The 22,404-nt window shown below is 24.8% G+C and overlaps 4 protein-coding genes across 6 annotated transcripts; 2 read left to right on the plus strand and 2 right to left on the minus strand.

Moving 5' to 3' along the window:
- The first annotated feature begins 1,932 nt into the window (after window positions 1–1,932).
- Window positions 1,933–6,010, plus strand: LOC112685321 (N-alpha-acetyltransferase 60). Its single transcript, XM_025557164.1, has 6 exons — window positions 1,933–2,089; window positions 2,174–2,276; window positions 3,733–3,897; window positions 4,645–4,871; window positions 4,954–5,058; window positions 5,783–6,010. The coding sequence occupies exons 1-6, from the start codon at window positions 2,073–2,075 to the stop codon at window positions 5,934–5,936; spliced, it is 771 nt and encodes a 256-aa protein (XP_025412949.1). The 5' UTR covers window positions 1,933–2,072; the 3' UTR covers window positions 5,937–6,010.
- Window positions 6,011–8,395: 2,385 nt separating this feature from the next.
- On the minus strand, window positions 8,396–12,476 carry LOC112685335 (delta-aminolevulinic acid dehydratase). Of its 2 annotated transcripts, none has more exons than XM_025557184.1 (9): window positions 12,242–12,476; window positions 11,946–12,061; window positions 11,709–11,856; window positions 11,554–11,652; window positions 11,001–11,118; window positions 10,385–10,617; window positions 9,146–9,262; window positions 8,626–8,725; window positions 8,396–8,562 (listed from the first exon to the last, which is right to left on the minus strand). In XM_025557184.1, the coding sequence occupies exons 2-9, from the start codon at window positions 12,041–12,043 to the stop codon at window positions 8,492–8,494; spliced, it is 984 nt and encodes a 327-aa protein (XP_025412969.1). In that variant the 5' UTR covers window positions 12,044–12,061; window positions 12,242–12,476; the 3' UTR covers window positions 8,396–8,491. The 2 variants fall into 2 exon arrangements, with proteins under 2 accessions (XP_025412969.1, XP_025412968.1); XM_025557183.1 differs by having other exon boundaries at window positions 11,928–12,061.
- A 103-nt stretch (window positions 12,477–12,579) lies between these two features.
- On the plus strand, window positions 12,580–15,689 carry LOC112685336 (ras-like protein 2). Its single transcript, XM_025557186.1, has 4 exons — window positions 12,580–13,013; window positions 14,788–14,875; window positions 14,952–15,163; window positions 15,254–15,689. Exons 1-4 carry the CDS (start codon window positions 12,921–12,923, stop codon window positions 15,446–15,448), a joined length of 588 nt encoding a protein of 195 aa, XP_025412971.1. The 5' UTR covers window positions 12,580–12,920; the 3' UTR covers window positions 15,449–15,689.
- Window positions 15,690–19,818: 4,129 nt separating this feature from the next.
- On the minus strand, window positions 19,819–21,262 carry LOC112685315 (60S ribosomal protein L10). 2 transcript variants are annotated; one of them, XM_025557156.1, is made up of 6 exons: window positions 21,177–21,262; window positions 21,048–21,072; window positions 20,704–20,836; window positions 20,462–20,634; window positions 20,242–20,404; window positions 19,819–20,038 (listed from the first exon to the last, which is right to left on the minus strand). In XM_025557156.1, exons 2-6 carry the CDS (start codon window positions 21,068–21,070, stop codon window positions 19,871–19,873), a joined length of 660 nt encoding a protein of 219 aa, XP_025412941.1. In that variant the 5' UTR covers window positions 21,071–21,072; window positions 21,177–21,262; the 3' UTR covers window positions 19,819–19,870. The 2 variants fall into 2 exon arrangements, with proteins under 2 accessions (XP_025412941.1, XP_025412942.1); XM_025557157.1 differs by having other exon boundaries at window positions 21,181–21,231.
- Between the last annotated feature and the right edge of the window lie 1,142 nt (window positions 21,263–22,404).

A 22,404-nucleotide genomic window follows, 5' to 3' on the forward strand; every position in this document is an offset into this window, starting at 1 on the left:
ATTCATTTTTCCAAAAATTAGTATCAAATTATTTATGTGACTTGTTAATAGCAATAATATCACAGTTATTATCGATTATGACCGTTATGGGTATTGTTAAACTGAGATATCATTCCGTTTTGACTTCTAGTTTTACTGTTGGGTTTGATAAATTGCCCAGTAGCAGTAAATTGAACGAATATTTAAACGGTAATAAGTCGCAAACGGATAACTGAAATTAAATTCTGTAAATGTCAAAATAATTTTTTTCAGTATGTTTATAAATTTTCGCTATCGAAAATAAGTATTGCCATTTGAAAATCGAAAAATGATAGTGTTTTATCAAATAAGGGAGGAAGTTAAAATTATCAAAATTGTAACACAGTGTAAAATAGTAAAACCTAGAAAGTTTAAAAAAAAATTATTTTAAAATTCCTAATCCTTCCCGAGATATTAACTGGTTCACGATAAAAAAAATCACCCTGTATTTTGTGATATTATAACGATTAACGTAATTTATTATACTTTTAGTAATTTACAGTTGAATTAATTTTATTAACTAGTTTTTATAATTTAATATTTTCAGAAAATTTAAGTTTTTTTATGATTAAATAATTTGATATTTGAGCTAGTTGTATTAAAATGTATAGTGTAATGTACTAATTTTCGGAAAAACGGATAAATTTGTATATTTTGTCCGTGGATATTTTGATCGTTGGATATTATGTCCGTGGATATTTTGTCCTTGGATATTTTGACCTAGATTTGGGTATCAAGCCTTCAGAAAACATTAATTTTCAAAGGGAGCGCTTTGTAGCAAGGGCGTACCCGATGGGGGGAGGTTTGGGTCCGGACCCCACCATGGAAATGTCTACATATTCAACGGTTTAATGGTAAATAGTATAATAATAGTATTTAGGAGTATTTTAATTTTCCATTATCTTCAATATACAAAGTATATAGATTATATAATATACCTATCAGTGGCGTAAATTGGATCCAATTTCCGGTGGTGCAGAGGCATATTCTCAACTTATAATTTCCAACATACCAATTTTTCAATTTCCTAAGTAAAACTCTTCCCAATAAACTATATATTTCTTTAAATAATGAATAAATTTTAAATTATTTTAGCATTAAAACCTTTATTATTATAATATTAATAAAAAAAACAATCAAATTTTCTTTTTAGTATGCTGATTTCCTTGGCTCTTTAAAATAATATTATAGGTATACAAATTTCAATGATTTTCTAGTGGAGCAAAAACATATCTTTGCACTACCACATTTTAGATGTGATGTTGCAAATGCCACATTTGCACCACTCAGTTTACGCCACTAATACCTATAATGTATAAACTATACTATTATGTATGTAGTAATTTTTTGGTATTGAGTTAAACCATAATTATAATTAGAGAACAGATAAAATAAAAATTTTGGGACCCCCCCCCATAAAAAATTCCCGGGTACGCTCCTGCTTTGTAGACTTGGCTTAAATAAATGTTTGAAATCATAAGTCCAGCACTGTAAAATAAGGCTGTTCCTATATATCCATATCATCATCAGTTTAGAAAGAAAAGTGAAAAGGTAAGAATACGAGAACGGCATTCCGCGTTCATACACAATCAGAGTTAGACTAAATAAATGTGGTCATAATTCTTAATATAAATTAATATTTTCCGTAATACAATTTTAAAGTTGCGACTCAACAAACCATTTTTACACAAAACAAATTTGAAGTAAACATTAAATCATTGAAATAATAATAAAGATGTATTGACATATTAAACTGGCATTGTATTCACAATAGGTGAACTTTAGAATAATGTAGGTAAATATTATGAATTTTAAGCACATTTTAAGGACCAATGTTAAATACTGGAATCGTGTGATAAGAAGAAACATTGATATCAAAATAGTAAATAATTACTTGTTCTCAATATTTGGAAAAAAATCAGTCATTCGTAATGTTTTGATTATATTTATAGTAAAAACTTGTATTAATGAAAATATTCAATGTAAAATTAAGTGAGGAGAAGGTGTACTAAAAACCAGTTTCCTTTTCCACGGTATGGGATTCCGATTTCTGAATGGATACTTTTAATTGGTAAATGTAACATTATTTTCTCGAATTATTACTATACAAATTGTTATATATAAATAATTATTTAAAACATTTAATAATTTGTAGGTATCAGGAGAGATCTTCTACATTACAACAAATTAAACCTCTAGGTTCATGTGACCTTTCAAACTTACAATTGAGGTTCTTATGCCCACAAGATATAAATGAGGTATCTAAATATTATTTAATATATTTTATAAGTTTGGTTTTATTTTTTATTGCAACAGTTGAAATATCACAACATAGAATTTTTTTATTTATTTATATATTTGTAATTGTCATAGCTAATAAACTAATAGTAAAATCATTTTTGATTTTAAAATAAGACCGATTATTTTGGAATAGTAATAGTAATAAGTACACCTATAAAAGTTCATGAATTTTTAAAGTTTTTAGTGTTTAAAATATCTAAGCTTTTTCCAATTTCTGCCAAGGGCGGAACTATCTATCTATTCTAAGACCATCACCTAATATTTAAAGTTAATTTTAGTTGATAGTTAATTCTAGTTTTAAAATGATGTTATAATTAGTGCCATTATTACACCAACTTGGGCTTGTGTGTAATAAAATAAATGCCCTCCCCGTGTCTGGACTCTGCAAGTACCTTTAGTCAATTGCAATCAAACTTTTATGAATTTCAATTATACAGGCTGCAAAAGAAACATTGATGTACGATAATGTGTACAAAACAAAATTGATAAATTATCTACATTTAATAATTATTATTACAAAATGGTTTTATTTTCTTGCTTTCTACATATTTTTCAAATATTATTATTGAACCCTATTATAGCCTGGGGCCATGGATCTGTGTGTTTGATACACAAAACACACCCGGTCCGATCATTGTGGCACTGGTTATATGTTTATTTTGTTGTATTTAAGAAAGTGAATTTTGTTATAACTGAGAATTTTTATAGTTTTTATTATTAATGTTATATATCATACATTTTATATATGTAGAGATTGTTTTGTTAATAGAGATTTCCCATAAATAATAATATAATATTAAAACCTAGATTTCCTTCCCTTGTTGATATTCCAATGTTTGTATAATATATTTACATTTCACATATATTTAATGAGTTTCTAACAATAAAATATTTAATAATTACCAGGATGCTATGTATAAAATTTGTACAAATAAGGTTTTTTTTTTATTTGAACCAGGTATAAAATCTTAAATACATATTGAATATAGTCAAAATCATGAGTAAATATATTTTTTTTTATGTGTAAAATAAAAGGCCATGAAGAAGATGTATTCTATTATATCTATGAAATCAATGTAGGTATGTTTTATAATATAAAGAAAAATTTTAAATTAATTTAATTAAAATGTTAATTTTAATAAAAATTTTAAAATTAAAATTATAAACTACATTCAATATTTTTATGGCACTCATCAATTTATGTTACATTTGGCTGTGTTTTATCATTTTATCATTTTTAAAAATAAATTTTGATAAGTTTTTAACTATGTTTGAAACATAAAAGAAGTATATTCATGCAATTATTTTATCATCATTTTTACATTTTATATAATTTTTATCGATTTATTTATCAATAAAAATTCAAAAATCTTTGATAATTTCTTTATTAAAATTATATAAAATTTATAACAGGTGAATGCTTTGTGTGTGGATTGTTTTCCTGTTGAATATCCAAGATCATGGTATGAAGACATTACATCAAATCCAAAATTTTATTCTTTAGCAGCTGTACATAAATCAGTTATTGTTGGGATCATAGTAGCTGAAATAAAACTGTATATAAAATTGTCTCCAAAGGTAAAATTATTATTTACTACTTAACTTGAGAATTTTGTTTCAATTTAATTATTATTAAATCTATTTAATAAAATATTTATGTATTCTAGAGCTTCTTATTACACTTTCAAACTATATTATATTTCAATTTGATGATAAGTTAATAAATTCTTATACTAATTTTGAGCCATAATATTGGTCGTACATAATGGAAATTTACTGTGGTTAGTATATTAAATGGAGATAATCAGTGGCATGGTGAACAACATTTTCTTAATGCAATAGCTTAGCTCTAGAAATCTATCAAAGGGCTGGATATTCCATGGCTTATGTATTTATGAAAATATTTTATTCAAATTATTGAATTAATTAGCTAATTGCTTGCATTGAAAAATAATATGTTTATAGGTTAGGTATTTGAAAGGAATTAAGGAAAATCCTTTAGGTAGTACAATTGAATAGTTATATACATATATATTATGTAGTAAGGGGAGAAGTGAGTCATTGTTGAAATACTTTGTCTAGGGTTTGAAATATGCTTGCCATGCCACTGGAGATAATTCAAATAAATTCGTCCTTCCTTTTAACATATTTGTTCTTATATTAGAAAACTCATATGCGTATGTATTCAATACTAACTAATTTATCTATGCAATTGCTAAAAGTGATTATTGTGTATAAATAAATATTGAATTTATTGAAATTAAAAAAAGAAAGAAACTTAATATTTTTTAACCAACTGATTTGTGAATGATTTTTGCTGTATAGGAAAGAGAAGTTGTTTCTCCATCTGCTGGGAAATTTACTCAAGTAGGATATATTTTGAGTTTAGGAGTCATTAAAGCATATAGGCGAAATGGCATTGCATCATTACTGTTAAATAATCTTGTATCACATTTAACATCAGCAGAATCTCAAAACTGTAAGGCAATTTTTTTGCATGTACTTTCTAGCAATTCATCAGCAATATCTTTCTATGAAAGAAAACATTTCAGGTAAAAATAACTAGCTTTTATTTAATGTATCATTATTATTGTGTGTACTCTTTTTTTAAATATACCTCTTAATTAATTTTAGATTACATTCATTTCATCCATACTATTACATGATTAATGGAATTAACAAAGATGGTTTTGCGTATGTACTCTATATAAATGGCGGACATCAACAATGGATGATCTTATATCCTTTTAAACAAAAAATATTATCTAAGTATTTATACAATATAAGTAACATTGATATTTTATTAACATTTTTTTAACATAATTAGCATTTTACTTTAAAATATTTTAAATTTATTAGTAAATCAAAGAAACTATATATTTTAGGATCTATATATTTATTACTCTGAATTAAAATGCCGGAATCTATTATTAGTGAATTAATCATTATTTATAATCCATTTCTACAATAAAATAAATACAATATATTTCTACTTACCATCTAAAACTTAATTAGAAAATTTTAACAATATTATGCACAAAGAAGATAATTAGGAATAATTTATATTTTTAAACTAAATTGAAGTTGTGTAATGAAATAATTTATAGCGTACATAAAAATATTAAAACTTCTTTCATTTTAAAATATACTCAGTGATTTTAAACATAGTGATTCAAGATATTCATAGATATATTAAATTATTTCAATACATTTATATTATTTATTATAAGTTTTTTCTACAATTACTATAAATAAAAATTTAATATAGATATCTTTATTTATCAAGTATAAAAATTCATGATATTATTACTTTTTATCATGGATACAAAAATAATGCAGTCACCAAAATAGATTTAAAAAGTAAATAATAAAAAGTTTAATAATTTCAGTTTTAGATTGATTAATTTTATTAATTTTACAGTTAATATTTAAAATGATTATTTTCTTTAACTTATGTAATTACTGATATTTTAAAGTATATTTACACTACAGTTTGCGAATTTGGTGTTGTTAGATGGACAATAAACAAAGCTCGAAAAGCAACTAGACGTTTTTGGCCAAGAATTAGACGGATCGCTTCTCAGAATACCAGTACTATTATGATTGACTGTAGCTGAGATATTTTAATTTTAATTGAATATATCAAATTTTTCTGCCATTAAATTTATATTTAGTATATATTTATATATTTAAGATAAATCTATTTTAATCACATTGCTGTCTTCTTATTTTTATTATTATGTATCAGTGGAAATTTGATTTAAAAGAATTTTTCAATTTTCATAAATTAAATTTCGCCTATGTATTGTGGATATTATTTTGTTCATTGACTGCTAAACAGACATTGAACACAATATTTTATACTTCATTTATCTTTTTTTTTTTTTTTCGAAATTATGGCAATCTATTTTTTGATACATTAATAATAAAATTAAAATTAAGTGTGCCTATAAAATTGAAGTAAATTATATTAAATTTATTAACTATACTTGTGTCAAAACTATTAATAACCATACTAAAAATTTTATAAAATTATTTTCTTCATTTTCTATTCTGTACATTTTTAATATTAATAGAGTAATAATAGTTATTACTCATGTTCTCCATTTTTATTTAGTGATTTATGAATTATTATTTTTTGTAATTCTTGAAAAAGAACAAGTAGTTCCTTTTTTTTTAAATTTCTAGTCACTTCATTATGACGCCTAAGATGCAAAACAAATGTACCTTTATTTTATTTTTACCGACAATAATATTTTTCAGTTGTTATACTAATTATTCTTAAAAACGAATGATTAAAATGAACATGATTTTTAATTATGATATATTTATTTTTTAGTTATAATTTAATAACCATTGCTATTTATATATGTATTCGTTTTTTTTTTTATGTTTTAATTCTATTGTTATTATTTTTCTTTGTAGTTTAAAATAAATACATTCTGTTTTGTTACAATATTGGAACAAAGATTAAAATCTATTTTTACATACCTAATACTTATTTTACTGTTTTTTGTTAATTATATTAATAAACTTCTATTTCATTTAAACTATTTTAATTTTATTCAAAAATTAAACAAAACTATGTTAGCTATAAATAAAAAAATGTTTAATGAGATAAAGTTAAAAGTATAAGAAATTAAAAACTATTTGAGAATCATCAATAATAGAAATTATTACTAATTACTAATTTTATTCAACAGTGGTCATCATTGGTCTTTGACTAAAAATATTTATATATGTATAACAGCGCATAGATATAGAATAAAAAAGGTTGGAAAATACTGAGTTACAAAGTAATAGTTGTCTTTTTAATGTTAATTATTTTTAATTTTATACATATATACTTTTATTTTATTTTATTTATAGCTACTATTATTAAACTATGATAGGTCAACAATTACAAAAGGTAAAACAAGATAATTAATTACATTGTATTATAAAACCAGTATCCAATATAAAAGAAATAACAATTTTAATAGCAGTAGTGGATCTTGTATTGAGTAGAGATTGAAGAAAATATTGAGAGCATTAAGTTAATTAAAATTAGTCATTTAGCCTGAAGATCAGGACAGTGAAATAAAATTTGGGAAAAGTCAGATTATTCATTTAAATGGAGAATCAATTAGGCCAAGATTGAATGAGTGGCTGGGTAGTAGATGATGTTCCATGCTTAACCAATTAAATTATACTATATCTATGCAAGTGTAAATTATTGAACCAAGTTTTTTTAAGGAGAATGTGTAATGTGTAATGTTTCTATATCTTGAAGCTTAGTCCGCAGGTAAGTTATTCCAAACAGGTTGGAGGTGTATTGTTTAATATAAGGGGTGAAATTAGACTGCGATAGATGAGTAAAAGAAGAAAAAAAGATTAAATATAGATTTGGCCAAGTTGTGTGTAACCTAATTATCGTGAATCCCAATATGACTGGGACTGATCTATTTAATTTATAATGTCATGATATTTTAGTTGATAGGTAGTTTAAGTCCTAAAGCCAAATTTAAATTGTGTTCAGATATTCAAATTGTAGTTGTGGTTGATCCTTGTTAGATTACACATAAAATTATTTTTTTAAAGCTGTTGATTACACTTAATTCCTGTTACAAATTAATTTTCCATAAATTCTATCCGGCTTCAAATAATTATTCATAAGATTCCAATATCTAGTTTATAAAAATATTTTATACATATACAACAATTATATAAAACCAAAACACACATGTAAAAAATTAAACTACATATTTATTTTATATTAAAATGCTTAACAATCACTAAATACATAAATAATAAAAAAATTGACCAATGAACCATATAATAAAATAATGTATTTAATATATTATTAGACTTCATAGATTTCTATATAATCTTTTACAGTTGAGAGTTCTAATTAATTTACAGATGGTTATAAAAATACCAAAATAATTTTTCCCATTGTTTTATAATATAAATTAATTTCTTCTAATATTATTCTATACTCTTTTATAGATATTTTCATGTTTAAATATTTTTTTAATAGAGTTACAAAAAAAATATTTATACTAATTTTTTCAGTTAAATATATAACTTAACAGTGTTTGTAATCGGTTATATAAAATTTTTAATACATCTACTTGTTTAATAATAACACTAAAATAAATGCATCTTAAGTTCAAACTTAACTACATACAATTTACAACGGAGATACTTCTTTTAACCATTTCAAAATTTCTGGAGTATAATATGTTATAATCACATCACCTCCTAAAGAATAAAATAATTTTAATTGTTTAAAATAAATAAATAATAAATATCAATTAAACATACCTGCTCGTCGCATACTCCTTAAAATTTCAAGTAAACCCTCTTTTAATGTCACTACACCTGCTTGCACAGCATGATATAACATTGCATATTCTCCAGATACCTTAAAATAAAACCCAAAAGTTTATACATTTATTTATTTATTGTAAATAGGATATTACACTTTGATAAGTAATAGTACAGTAAAATCTTAATTTAATTATAATTTATTTATTTATATATATATTCAATGGTGGTTTTTAGAATATTTTTCTGGGGGTGGATACTTTGATATTATCTTATATTATATAAAGACACAACGATAATTAATTCATTAATAATTTATTACTTAAAATTTAATTCTTATATAAACAAAAAAAAACACAATGTATCATTATAAACCAGAGTTCCGAGTGATTAATATAAATAGCTTAAACTTGGCACCTGGAGGAGGTCCAGACCCCCTTACTGTAAAAATCACCACTACATATGTGTATATATAAATACATACTTTATATATATTAAAAAATGAAATATAATTTACCTGATAAATAAATAAGGGAATGTTTGGATGTTTATCTTTAATTTTTCTTACTATATCCAAGTACATTATTCCCGGTTTAACCATTGTCATATCACAAGATTCAGAAACATCTCTATCCTAAAATTATATAATGATAGTAATAATTATTTTTTTTTATTAATTTAAACAACACATTGGTGACAACGACCATTATTGTTGTAGTTATATTAATTACAATTATTTATTTAATGTATATTCTTAATTGTAATATTTTAAATTAATTCAAAAAATTTAATTTTCTTAAAAAAGGTAAAATTTGGTAGATGATCAGCGTTCAGACTGTTGCATCTAGAGTATTGGGGATGCTGAATTTGTCGAGCACCTCTGTGTACTGGAGGCAATTTGTAAAGATATGGTTGACTGATAGTTCGGAAACGCAGGTGGTGCACACAGGTTTTATATCTTTTACCATAAGGTATCCATGTGTTAGTTGAGTGTGACCGATCTGGAGTCTGTTTAATGTTACTCTTTCTCTTCTTTTCATGAGAGGGTTTGGTCAGCTGAAGATGGAATTTTTAACTTTTCTGAATTTGGTGTTTTGTTCGAGGCACTGTGTTTGCCATTTGATTTTAATCAGATATTAAATTTGATTTTTTATGTATGCAAAAGTAGTGGTATTTAATATGGGAATATCTGTGTATTCTACTGCTTTCTTAGCTTCTCTATCTTCCTGTTCATTACCTTCTATGTCACTGTACCCCAGAACCCAGATTAGTGATATTATAATTTCTATTTTACTTGCTTGTTTTATTTTTTTAGGAATAAGTTTTGCTATATCTTTGGTGTTATAGGTATTTTTGAGGCTCATGAGTGTGGAAAGTTGTTTTTAATTTACTACTAGAAAATATGAACATTTCGAGGAGATATATAAAATAACTATTTTGTAAATTAACAAATACATAATTTAGTAAATACAAAAACTATAAGAAATTTAAAATATTCAACATATGAATAGTATTAATTGAAAAATAATTAATAGATATATACATGTAAAATAATTACAAATAATATTCTAAATCACTACTCTTAATAAATTATTACTAATAACATTTAAATAGATAAATTTTTATTTAATAAATATTATATATATTGCAATGTTTAAAAATATAAATTAATTATAATATGCCTTCTCATAATCAAATCAAACATAATATATATACATAGATAAAATGTTTTTATGTCCAAATTTGTGATTCTTACCACAACTCTCTCTGCAATACTTGAACTTCCCACTGGAATCTGATATGATGAACGATTACTAAAACTTGGAGCACAATTTGCAGCATCTCTGAATGGCCCATAAAAAACTGAACAAAATTTTGCAGAATATGATAGAACACTTACCCTACTCAACAAGTTTCCTTTCATTAAACTTTGTTTAATAGCTGTTACATGTCCATCCATCATACAAGATGGAGCAACAATATCAGCCCCTACAAAAATAATTTATAATTATAAAACATAATTTTTTATGCTTAAAAATGTACAATTTGTTCTAATATTTGAATATAATTTCGAAGTAGAATATTGTATAATGTATTTAATAATACACAATATGTACACCTATACTTAAAAGATGAATCAGATTATAATAAATTATTTTCTAAGGTTAAACATTTTGATTGTAAGTTATCAAAAAATGAATAAATAATAACATAATATCTACTATACATTAATTATTTACAATATTTAATATTATAAATAAAAATCAAAAAAATCTATATTTAATAAATAAAAATAATTTATTCTGTACACTATACTTTTATACAGGGTAAATGACTTATTTATTAAATTGTACCAAAAAATTATTATTTACCAGCAAGAGCATAAGATAATGCTATTTCTCCTAATCTGTTAATACTTTTTCCATTGTCTATTAATTGATTTTCAATGATCCCACAATGTCCATCAGATGTATATGGACATAAACATACCTAAAAATGATTAATTGAGATTAAGCTATTATTTTCAAATATGAATAAAAACCATGTCATACTAATCCTTAAAACCATAACTATATTAAATTTAACTCAAATTTGTTTGTTTCATAGATAAGAGCAATTTTATGAATTAAGTAAATAATCATAATAAATAATAAAAATATTAATTAATCAAAATGTTATGCTATAGCATTGTCCACAATATTGTAGACAGTCCTCATACTTTAAATAATTGTAATAGCAAAGTATTTAGTTTGGTGTTACTTATTAAATATTTATCCAATTTTTGAGAAACTAAAAATTGTTTATTTATTAAATTTGCTTTAAAATGTAGGAATATTCAAATAATAAAGTAAATAATTAATAATAATAAATAAAGGACTTTTTTTATACTTAATACTATTTCAAAATATAAAATTAATTACTTACATCACAGGCTATTGTTAGTTCAGGGTACCAATTTTTTAATAATGGTAAAGCTTGAATAACAGGATTTTCAAGAGAATCAGCATGTGTTCCATATTGATCCTTATAAAGTTAATAATATTTAAGTAAACTTATTAAATTAGTTATTATTATATTACTTTAGGTAACTTATTAATAACGCCAAAAATTAAAAGAGATTTTAGTCCAGATTCGACAACTGGATCTAACATTGATTTAACATGATTCAAACCTTGTCGATAAACACCAGGCATAGATGTAATTTCTTCTTTGACATCTGGTTCATCTCTAATTAACAAATCGTTGAAATTAATTCACACTAACCAATATAAACTTAAATTTATAATATAAGTATTTACAAAATGAATATTGGATACATTAAATTTAAAGATGTAATGTGAGTGTTTTGACACTGCCATTGTCTAAGAGTATCATTAAAATATCCACTTTGAATTACTCTGTTTATATTGCTCATATTTATGTAGAAAGAAACCTGTGTTGATAAGTAAAAAGAAAAAAAATTCTTATTAAATCCATACACAAATATTTGCTTATATATAAAAACAATATCAATTGCCTAGACTATAGACAGTTAAAGGACTATAAATTAGTGACTATATACTTGCAAAATCAATGCTATTATATAAATTATTTTAATTTTGGATGTCATTACCTATGGCATAAATCCTATGCAATTGTTGTCTATTGTACTTTTTTATATAACTATCCGTCGATTATCGCGTGTACAAATTTTTAAAAATTAAGGTTGGCAGAATATAATAATAAAATTTATTCGAATTTCGATCGACGTGCTAACTCCTGAATTTAATGTTTACAATAAAAAAATAACCTTACAATAAACAGCCATCGGTACATAGAACAATAATACTTGATAATAAATAAATAAATAAATAAATAATAATGATAATGCCTTAATAATGCTTTGGTATCACTCAGTTATTCGATGATAATAATAGTCATTCAAAATAAGAAAAAAAGCAGTGTGTCCATTTATAATTATCCAGTTATAGTTTTTCTTTGCGCGAACATCTGAGTCAGTATCGTATGCGCAGATTGCAAAGTGTCACAAGTGTTTTGACAGCTGCTGCTGCTGTTGCTGGTGGCTTGTTGGTGGACTAGGTCCTTGCTCTTTTTCCTTTTTAGTCAGTTGGGTTCTGTACTTCAGTTATTACGTGTTGCCCGTCAGTGGCTTCCAAAAAGTTCAGTGTCATACTTTCTTCGTTACGTATTGTGTATAGTATGCGAAGTTTTTTCAATTTTTCATTAACACGACACACTCTTTTTTTTTATAAACATATATTAAAAAATAAATATTATAAAACATTATCAAAATGAACCGACCAAATTATAATCAGAACTACAAATTGGTAGTCGTCGGAGGCGGTGGTGTTGGAAAGTCGGCGATTACCATACAATTCATTCAGGTACTTATTGTTGTTTGTAATAAATTGAATATTTAGTAATAATAACTTGAATCTTCGATTGAAAACTGCCGAATAAAGGCATAATTATATAGCAAAATAAACGTAAAGCATTCGTGAACATCATTATTATACTTTATTAGATGTTTGAACCTCTGTTAAAGATTCTCAACGTTAAAAACTTATTTTTTTTATTTTTGCCCTCATTGTAGGTTTAATATTTCATTCATTATTGGTTTATATTTATTAACTGATGGCGTTAAAAATCTGATTTTTATTGTTAATGTATATTTTTTTAAACCTATTACTAATAATACTTAATAATAAATTAAATTGACAGTAAGAACTATAAAATTGTTTGTTTCTTGCATTTGTCATTTTTGCAATTGTGTGTATGATTCATACAATAATAAATCTATTCACTGGTAATAATAATATGAAATAATTTTACCTGTTTTTAGTTCAAAAATGTATTGTACATTAATTTTTAGAGTTATTAGTATATACTAAAAATGTTACTTAGTTTATTGCCCCTTTAAATCCAGTGTAGTTTTTAAATAATACATTTTTAAATTAAGGACTATTAAGGTTTATAAGCTTTACATTTTCTGAAAATCATATCAAACATTTAGTAATTAAAAATCAAAAATGAATCAATTGTTAGCAGTTAGTATATTTAAAAAAAAAATCTTACAAAATAAAATAATTATATTGTAATCATCAATATAATATAATAATTTTTTTAAAAATCAATTTAATTAATGTTTAAAGTTAGTTTATTATATTGTAAATTCAAATTTGTAGAATATTATTTTTTTTTAAGAAAAAAATTATCTTGAATTATAAATTTTATCTAAAATTTAAAATTAATGTAAGATACCGTTATAATAATATGTATTAGAATAGTTACTTAAAGTTCAAGATAAATTTGAGGTACATTCAATTTATATATTTATTTGAAAAATAACACTTTAATAATTATTGATAAACACATGAAAACAATTTAAATAATCATATTTTTTAATCTAAAATAAGTCAAAGCTAAGTAACCGTTACCAAAAATGTTATGTTGAATTGCATCAACTAATTGCATAATATGTGGGTGTGGACATTGCCATACCAGTGGGTCCAATCCAAGGTACACTCATTATACCTACACAGATAATTCTGAACTCCTTATATGGATTTACTATGTATAAAAAATGTATCATACATTTTAGTTTAATATTTGAAATAGGATGTTTTATATAAATTAATGTATACATTATTTAGAAGTATTAAATTATAACTATAAAATGAGGTCATTGATGTCATCAGTAAAAATCATACTATATTTTGTCTATTTATATCCTTAACTATTAAAAACTAAAATATAGTTTTTTTTTTGTTAAATATGTATTTGCTATTTATAGATAGAATTTTATAAACATATTATGAATTATAATTTAATATTTAACTTGCCTTACTTATTGTTAAATAATTAATGTATATGCTTTGATCTATAACAATCAATATATTTTTATTTTTTATTACAAAAATGTCTTTATAATAAATTATTAATTGTAACATAACTGAACAGTGAATTATTTTAGATTTATTATTTAATATTATAATTAGATATTTTTAAAGTAATATTTTTTATGACCTAAATTTAATAACTCATATATTTATGTATTATAAATGAACTCTTGACCATGTAAAATATTTAAGTTCGTACAAATTTGATTAATTTTATCAATTTAATATAGAATAATGACTTACATTATTTTTGTTTCAGAAATATTTTGTAACAGACTATGATCCTACAATAGAGGATTCATATACAAAACAATGTGTAGTTGATGATGTTCCAGCAAAATTAGATAGTAATTATTTTTTGAATAATTTATGTTAATAAATAATACTTTACATTATATAAATAATTTACATTTAATTATTTAGTTTTGGATACTGCTGGTCAAGAAGAATTTAGTGCCATGAGAGAACAATATATGAGATCTGGTGAAGGATTTTTATTGGTATTTTCCGTCGCAGATAAAACAAGTTTTAATGAGATGGAAAAATTTCATAGACAAATACTAAGGGTTAAGGATAGAGATGAATTTCCTATGCTAATGGTTGGGAACAAAGCAGATTTAAGTAGTCAAAGAATGGTTTGTTTTGATTATTTTTAAGTTGTATTATATTATTTACATATAATAGTATAAAAATTACAATAATTAAATTATAATATAATTTTATAGGTTTCTATACAAGACGCACAAAATATGGCTATGCAACTGAAAATACCTTACATAGAATGCAGTGCCAAAGCTGGAATGAACATAGATCAATCATTCCATGAACTTGTTCGTATTGTAAGAAGATTTCAATTATCTGAAAGACCACCAATTAAATCATTGCCACAGAAAAATTCTAAAAAGTGTTCCATACTTTAGCAAATTATATTGTAGAATATACAATATAAGTATGGTTATATAGCAACCAGCACTTAACTTATTTGTTGTGTTCACAATTATTGTCAATTTTAACTATTCACATTTAAAACAAATATTTTTCACAGTATTAAATTTTAATATCTAGTCGTACAACATTGTACATCAGAATAAAACTATTGATACTTCATTAACATATCAGGCATTTTATTATTAATAACATTATTTTAAGTGAGCGTCAAGATAGTCAATTTATTTATTTTATAGTTGTATATAGTAAGGGATGATCAATGTAATAATTAAATATAATAGAAATAATCTTGTCTGATTGTATCAAAAAAAAAATAAAAAATTATCAAATCCAGTACCCAGGTCCAATTATTTTTTAACCTAATATTATAATTTTATTTTTTCTTAAATGTTTTAACTATTTACATTTTATTACTTAATCGATGTATAAGTGATCTAAATTTTCTTTAATTTTTATTAGAATTATCATATATTTTGCCCTTTAAAATATTTTTGATATAAAATCAATTTACTCTGACGTTCTCTTAAGATTTTTCTTATTAATCATTAATTTCATAACTGTTTTTTTTTTTTTTTTTTAACAATTAATGTTTTAAATTAACAAAATATTAATCAAAAACTACATTATTAAAGTTATTTTGAATTGTTACCTATTATTTATTTTTCTTAAAAAAATGTTTTATTTTTGTATTTATAGAATTTATACATAAATTATATATTTTTAATAACTACTGGTTAAGTACATAATGATTTATTATATTATAACATATATTTGTCTTTACAATATTTAACAAAATGTATGTTTTGAAGTAAGATCTTAATAAATTTATTATGCCAAACAATATTTTATTTGTTTTGATTAAATCATAAAAATATATAAGAGAAAACTTTTGTATAAATGAGAACAATCATTAATAATGTTAGATAACTATAGATTAAAATGATCATGCATTGTAATTGCTTTAAACTAGCCATTTTCTTATGTGATACCAAGTACTATGGATCATGTCACACAACTTGAAACTAAGTTGATTATTGGTATAATTTTATTTAATACTCCTCGACTATAAGTAATTATTTAAACATTTAACACATGAGAGACAGAATTAGATACTTAATATAAGCATAATATTGGTGTCAGTTTAACATAATTTATACTTATGGCCTAAAAACTAAATATGTTGAAAGCTACATGTGTTTTAGTACTTATGTTTCATTAAAACATGTACTTCAGATGTAACTTAATATATAACAATATATATCTTATACAAAGTGACATAGAAGTATTCAGTAGCGCATTTAAGGGGGGAGAGTGAAAGAGGCAAATTCTCCAAATGGCAAAATATTGTAACTTTTATTATTGATGTGTTTATAATTTTTTTTAATTTTCATACATTTTTCGGTATTGTTAAGAATTTTAAAAAATATTGTTAAGCATCTAATAAGAAATTAAAAAAATTATACAATACCTAGTCACCTATATAATACTGAAATAGCAAAATAAGTATATTACATTTATTATTCGATAAGAAATATTTTCGTTTAATGTTTATAATAAACACTCAGGTAGCTACACACGGTGGCGTAGCAAGGATTTTTAAATGGGGGGGGCTAACCACTTTTTTGGATAAGTAAGGTAAGAGAGGATATGAGAATTATCCTTAAACCCCCCCCCCAATCATCTACCACCAAGTTTCTAAACGTAATTCAAGCATTTAAATATAGTTATAAAATATTTATTAATATATAATTTATAATAATAATAATAATTTTGGTTTCAGGTTCAGTCACTTGCTCCATTCTGACAGCTGCATCCTCTTAGGCGAATTTCTGGTAAATTCAATTATTATTTCACTTTCATCGAATTGCTCTTTTTTATTTATATTAGCCATAGCTAACCCATTCAGTCTGTTTTCCGACATGGTGCTTCTTAAAAAAAATTTTAAGCGACTAAGTGCTGAAAGCGTTCTTTCCAGAGTGAAAGAGGTAACTGGTAACGTGGCGAATAATTGTAAAAGTATTTTAATGTTAGGTCGAAGATTGGTACGATGAGAGAGTGAATCAAGAGCAGAATTCGGTGTTGGAATAGTATTCTGACTCCATTGTTGCCTCCATATGAACAGGTCAGCTCTAATTGTAGATGAGGTATCATCATGGAGATCTTGGACATTTATTTTAGCAGCTTTTCATCGTCATACAAATTGAAATTGGCCGGAATAAGTTCTTCAAGTGGCATAACATCAATAATCCTCTGATTAAAACGAGCATCCATTGATTCTATTAAATAGTCAAGATACATTATACATATAAACACGGCCTATGGGGGGGGGGTTTATAGCCCCCTCCCCCCTTGGCTACGCCACTGGCTACACAGAACGCGGTATCACTTTAGGGCACATTTAAAAAGTTTACAAAAGGAGTAAAATTGTACCTAAAAGTGTTCAATTTATGTTATCATTTATAAAAGAGAATAGTTAAGTTGAAGTATATTCTTATATTGATATTGCTCTAAGGATGCTACTATGTATGTACACTTTCAAGTAATTGTTCAACGAAAACATTTTCTACATTAAAAAGGGTCAAAACTTATTTGAGAACAACAACGGGAGAAAATCGTCTTAATTAATTAATAATCCTCGACATTGAAGCTGATTTAACGAAAACTATTAATTTTAATGATATTATTGAAAATTTTTCTTCTCAAAAGTCAAAAAAAAAATTAATTAATTAATATGCTATCGATTATTTTTTTATATATAATTAATAATAAATATAATATATTCAATCTAATAAAAAACCATGTATTGTTAATCATTGTGTATATAATAAGTGTTGATTCCGTTTTCTATATTTAATATATTTTTTTTTTAAGAAAGGAATATTCACTTTGAAAAAAAAATAGGTTAACGTTAGGATATGTATCACTATAAAAGTATCTAATATAATATCGCAGTACAACTGACTTATAATTTGTTTCATAAAATTTATTTTTTTATTGCTTAACATTGAATTTATTTATATATATATTTTTTTTTTTTTGGTAAGGGGGAAGTGCAAAAAAATTATTTTGCCCCCCCATGGCGCATATATATTAAATGCGCCAGTGGAAGTATTTAAATCAGATTAACAAATATTTAGATTATTCAATTTTTCTAAAAATAATTTTTTTATTTTTAAATAAACTTGGGAAGAAATAACGATGTAGTACAGACACTTAACTCTAGATTTGACCTAAACACAGGTACACAAAAGTATGAACTGAGCTTGTCTTCAAATACAAGGCCTTAAGAAAAAAATTTATTTTACTTCAGACACTATACCCATTTGTTCTTGACTATTTTACACACATACAATATGGCATATCTGCGTTTAATAAAACCAATGTTGTTGTTAGTTTAAATATTAAACTGACTAATTATCAAACTTAAAAGGTAGAACATTATTTGTCATAATATAAGTTTAATACTCTTTTTTTTAAATTGCAACATTATAGAATATTATAAATCAGTAAATTTATTAAAAATGTATGATTAATTAAATATACTTATCAAATTTATTCATTCTTTGAATTTTTTTATCACTTTAGTCTATTTTACAAAACATGAGGCCACTCCCCGACAAGTACTCAAGTATCATCTGTTTGAGTTACTTGATATTAGAATACCCATGAGCAATCCATTGTCACACTGAGCTACTGTGAAGCAGTGAAATTATTTTAGTCTACCAAGCATTTTACAGCCTTGTTGTAGCTGAGATTTTAATGACTTCAAATGAAGATCATTAGAGCTGGAACTTTGATGCAAATACATCTTTTACTGATGTTCCTAAAACAGGTTCGTATGAAGAAAATGTGTAAATGTTTAAAAGTGATACTAATTAATTTAATGTAGTTATTATTTTGCATTTTTCAAGTTTTAAGAGCATTTTACAGAATTTAATTTATCTATAAATTCCTAAATATTTAAGTATTTGATTATGCATTTGTCACTTAAAATTTAAATATTTATTTTATAAGTAAATTATTATATGAATATATCGAACCATGTTCTTGTAATCAAGAGACGTAAGGTGGCCTAACTCACAAGTCACTCAAGAATAGTAGAATAAAACGCAATGCTTGGAAGTAGCATCGTTTGTGCATTTCTAGTACAAAATAAAGGAAGTGATTTACAAGATACTAAAGTATCCTTAGCACTGCGAGTTGCCTTGTGTGAAGACAGCCTCTCACAATATTGTAAAGCTTAACTTATATATGAACTTATCCACACCAAAAAAAAACATAAAACAATGTTATAAGATTACAATACTGTTCTATCTCAAGGAGTAAAAAAAAAAAATCAAAATTTCACAAAAAAATGTTTTAATTAATTTCCAATACAAGAAATACTTAAAAGTTTAAACAGCAAGTAGTTCCCTTTGGACTTTCCTCCAGTTATCCAATGGTCCATGGTCTGGGCGGAATTTAACATTGGCACCATCGGGTGCTAATCTTCCATCTTCCTTTAACGTTTCATATTCGTCTCGATCATATTTGGTGAAACCCCATTTTTTGCTAACATAGATCTTGAAAACAAAGTTATAAAATTTAAAAAGTGAAAATATTGTAGATAAATAAAAAAAAAATAATAGCTTCTACAGTTTGTTTTAAAGTATTATTTTCAATGCACTAAAATAGTTCTACTCCAAAAAATTAAATCCATCAGTCAAAACTATAATTTTTAAAACAGAACTTTTAATTAATTATAAATGCTTTGCAACAGACTTACTTTTTGACGACCAGGGAACTTGAATTTAGCACGACGTAAAGCTTCAATAACAGCAGCCTTGTAACGATCAGATGACCGGACACTCATGATTGGTTGACCAATATGTACACGAGCAACAGTACCTTGAGGTTTACCAAAAGCTCCTCTCATTCCAGTTTGGAGCCTAAATACAGTCCATTTTTAATTACTTATTTCACAAATAAAAATTATAAACACATACCTATCAGCTCCAGCACACGACAACATCTTATTAATACGAATAACATGGAACGGATGAAGTCTCATACGAATATGGAACTGATCTTTACCACAATGTTTAACCATGTATTTATTGGCGCAAATACGTCCTGCTTCCAAAGCCTCAGATGACAACTGTTCATATTCATCAGATACCTTATAACAATTATTTATGTTAAAGAACTTCACTTCAAATAAGAGTAATTTATATTATTTATTTCTTACTAGATGTACACATAGTGGAAAATCATCTACTCTAGCCTTCTTCTTTCCCAAGTCAAAAATTCTAATTTTTGGATCTGGCACTCCGCGACAAAACCGTGACTTAGGATACGGCTTGTTTTTGCAATAACGATAACTAATAAGTAAAAGAAAAAATGATTGCTTAAGATTAAAATATAATTGGTACTAGTATTAGTTGATATATCACGCTGAAATAATTTATATAATAGAGAAAGTAATCTGTTTGAACTAAATAATCAAAAAAAAAAAACTAAACTTTACAGATATCTGTCACTAAATAAAATGTGGTGGTTGTTAAGGAACAAATAATAAGCAAATTTACTTACCATCTTGCAGGACGACGGCCCATTTCTGTAAACAAAACGTTTAAACAAATTAAAATAAAACACTTTTAATAATGGTGTTAACTTCAACGTCACTACATAAAAGGATTCAAACGGATGAAAAATACTTACTTACTTCCCGATGTCTCACCAGTGATACAGAACGAAAGAGAATTCCCAAATCATTAAGTAATGTTTATCATGAGAGAAACGTAGAGCGGGGCCAGTGGAATATCAAAGGCGAACAAATATTGCAAAGAGGTTGTAAGCAGTTGAAATAATAAAATACATTCATGGAGGAATAAATAATAAGGACTTTTATAAAACACCGCTAAATATAAACAGCGGTAAACATTATATTCAAGTTTGTGTAGTAGGCATAGATAATATATGTGTATAATATATTATTTATGGTAGTAAGTACATTATTAAATAATATGTGTACAACAACAATGGCATAATTGGTGGAGGGGCAACTCATGCATTTGCCTCAGTCTCAAATGTAATTATTCCAAAGTCGGCAAATCATCAAAATATAAATACGTATTTTGATAAAGTCTTTTATAAAGCTATCCAAATTTTGGTAATCAGAAAATTGATATGTGTACTACACGAGTACTCAGAGGCGGATTTGACGTAATTACAAGAGGTACACTGCATTCCCAAAAATATGGGGTGGGTGTGTTTTTGTACATTTTTGGAAAACTTATAATCGTTAATACTTAATACTACTACCATGTTTATGGACTATGATGATATTAATATATTATACTTATAGAATCTGATTGCTATATAGTCCACTGTTAAGCTGATTATATTAGTACAGTTAATAGATGATATTAATAAAATATATTAAGAAGACGTACCAGTCGTCACCGAAAAAAATTACTCGAAAATATTAAAGACGTGAGACGCGTATTAACTTTTATAAATAAAATGTTGTTATCATTGTAAATATACAGTATGATCACCATCACAGGTACTACTAAATAGCTCATGCGTTCTAATTAATTGTTGTATTTTTATTTTATTATTATAGGTACCTAAGTAATTAACCTGTTTTACTGTAATATATAATTCCTAGGTATTTCAAAAAGTGCAATTTTTATTTTATATTTACTGTTAATTTTGAAACTAAACAGACTTATTTTATTAAAATTTAAGTCATTTATAGTATGGGACACAAAAAACTGATGAACATACATAGTTTAAACTTTAAATAGGATATTATTTATTGATATAGAAATAATTATATAAACTGTTTAATGTGAAAAATATTCATCATTTTCATTATCCCCGTCAATTTTCAGTTGCGTACTTACCTATATTATATTATTTACATCAACCCAATCTTAATTTA

The sequence above is a fragment of the Sipha flava genome, unplaced genomic scaffold (genome assembly GCF_003268045.1).
Source record: "Sipha flava isolate LNK unplaced genomic scaffold, YSA_version1 273_pilon_pilon, whole genome shotgun sequence".
Lineage (NCBI taxonomy): Eukaryota > Metazoa > Arthropoda > Insecta > Hemiptera > Aphididae > Sipha > Sipha flava.

Bases quoted from the DNA above. Each gene is read 5' to 3' on its own strand.
- LOC112685321 (XM_025557164.1), top strand. The intron at 2,277-3,732 runs GTATCTAAATAT...AATTTATAACAG, and splicing joins GCCCACAAGATATAAATGAG to GTGAATGCTTTGTGTGTGGA. The intron at 5,059-5,782 runs ATATCCTTTTAA...TTATGTAATTAC, and splicing joins CATCAACAATGGATGATCTT to TGATATTTTAAAGTATATTT.
- LOC112685335 (XM_025557183.1), bottom strand. From the start codon at position 12,043: ATGAGCAATATAAACAGAGTAATTCAAAGTGGATATTTTAATGATACT. The intron at 11,653-11,708 runs GTAATATAATAA...TAACTTTATAAG, and splicing joins TTATTAATAAGTTACCTAAA to GATCAATATGGAACACATGC. The intron at 11,119-11,553 runs GTAAGTAATTAA...AATCATTTTTAG, and splicing joins AACTAACAATAGCCTGTGAT to GTATGTTTATGTCCATATAC.
- LOC112685336 (XM_025557186.1), top strand. From the start codon at position 12,921: ATGAACCGACCAAATTATAATCAGAACTACAAATTGGTAGTCGTCGGA. The intron at 14,876-14,951 runs GTAATTATTTTT...TTAATTATTTAG, and splicing joins TGTTCCAGCAAAATTAGATA to TTTTGGATACTGCTGGTCAA. The intron at 15,164-15,253 runs GTTTGTTTTGAT...ATAATTTTATAG, and splicing joins ATTTAAGTAGTCAAAGAATG to GTTTCTATACAAGACGCACA.
- LOC112685315 (XM_025557156.1), bottom strand. From the start codon at position 21,070: ATGGGCCGTCGTCCTGCAAGATG. The intron at 20,635-20,703 runs GTAAGAAATAAA...AATTGTTATAAG, and splicing joins TTCCACTATGTGTACATCTA to GTATCTGATGAATATGAACA. The intron at 20,039-20,241 runs GTAAGTCTGTTG...TTTGTTTTCAAG, and splicing joins AGTTCCCTGGTCGTCAAAAA to ATCTATGTTAGCAAAAAATG.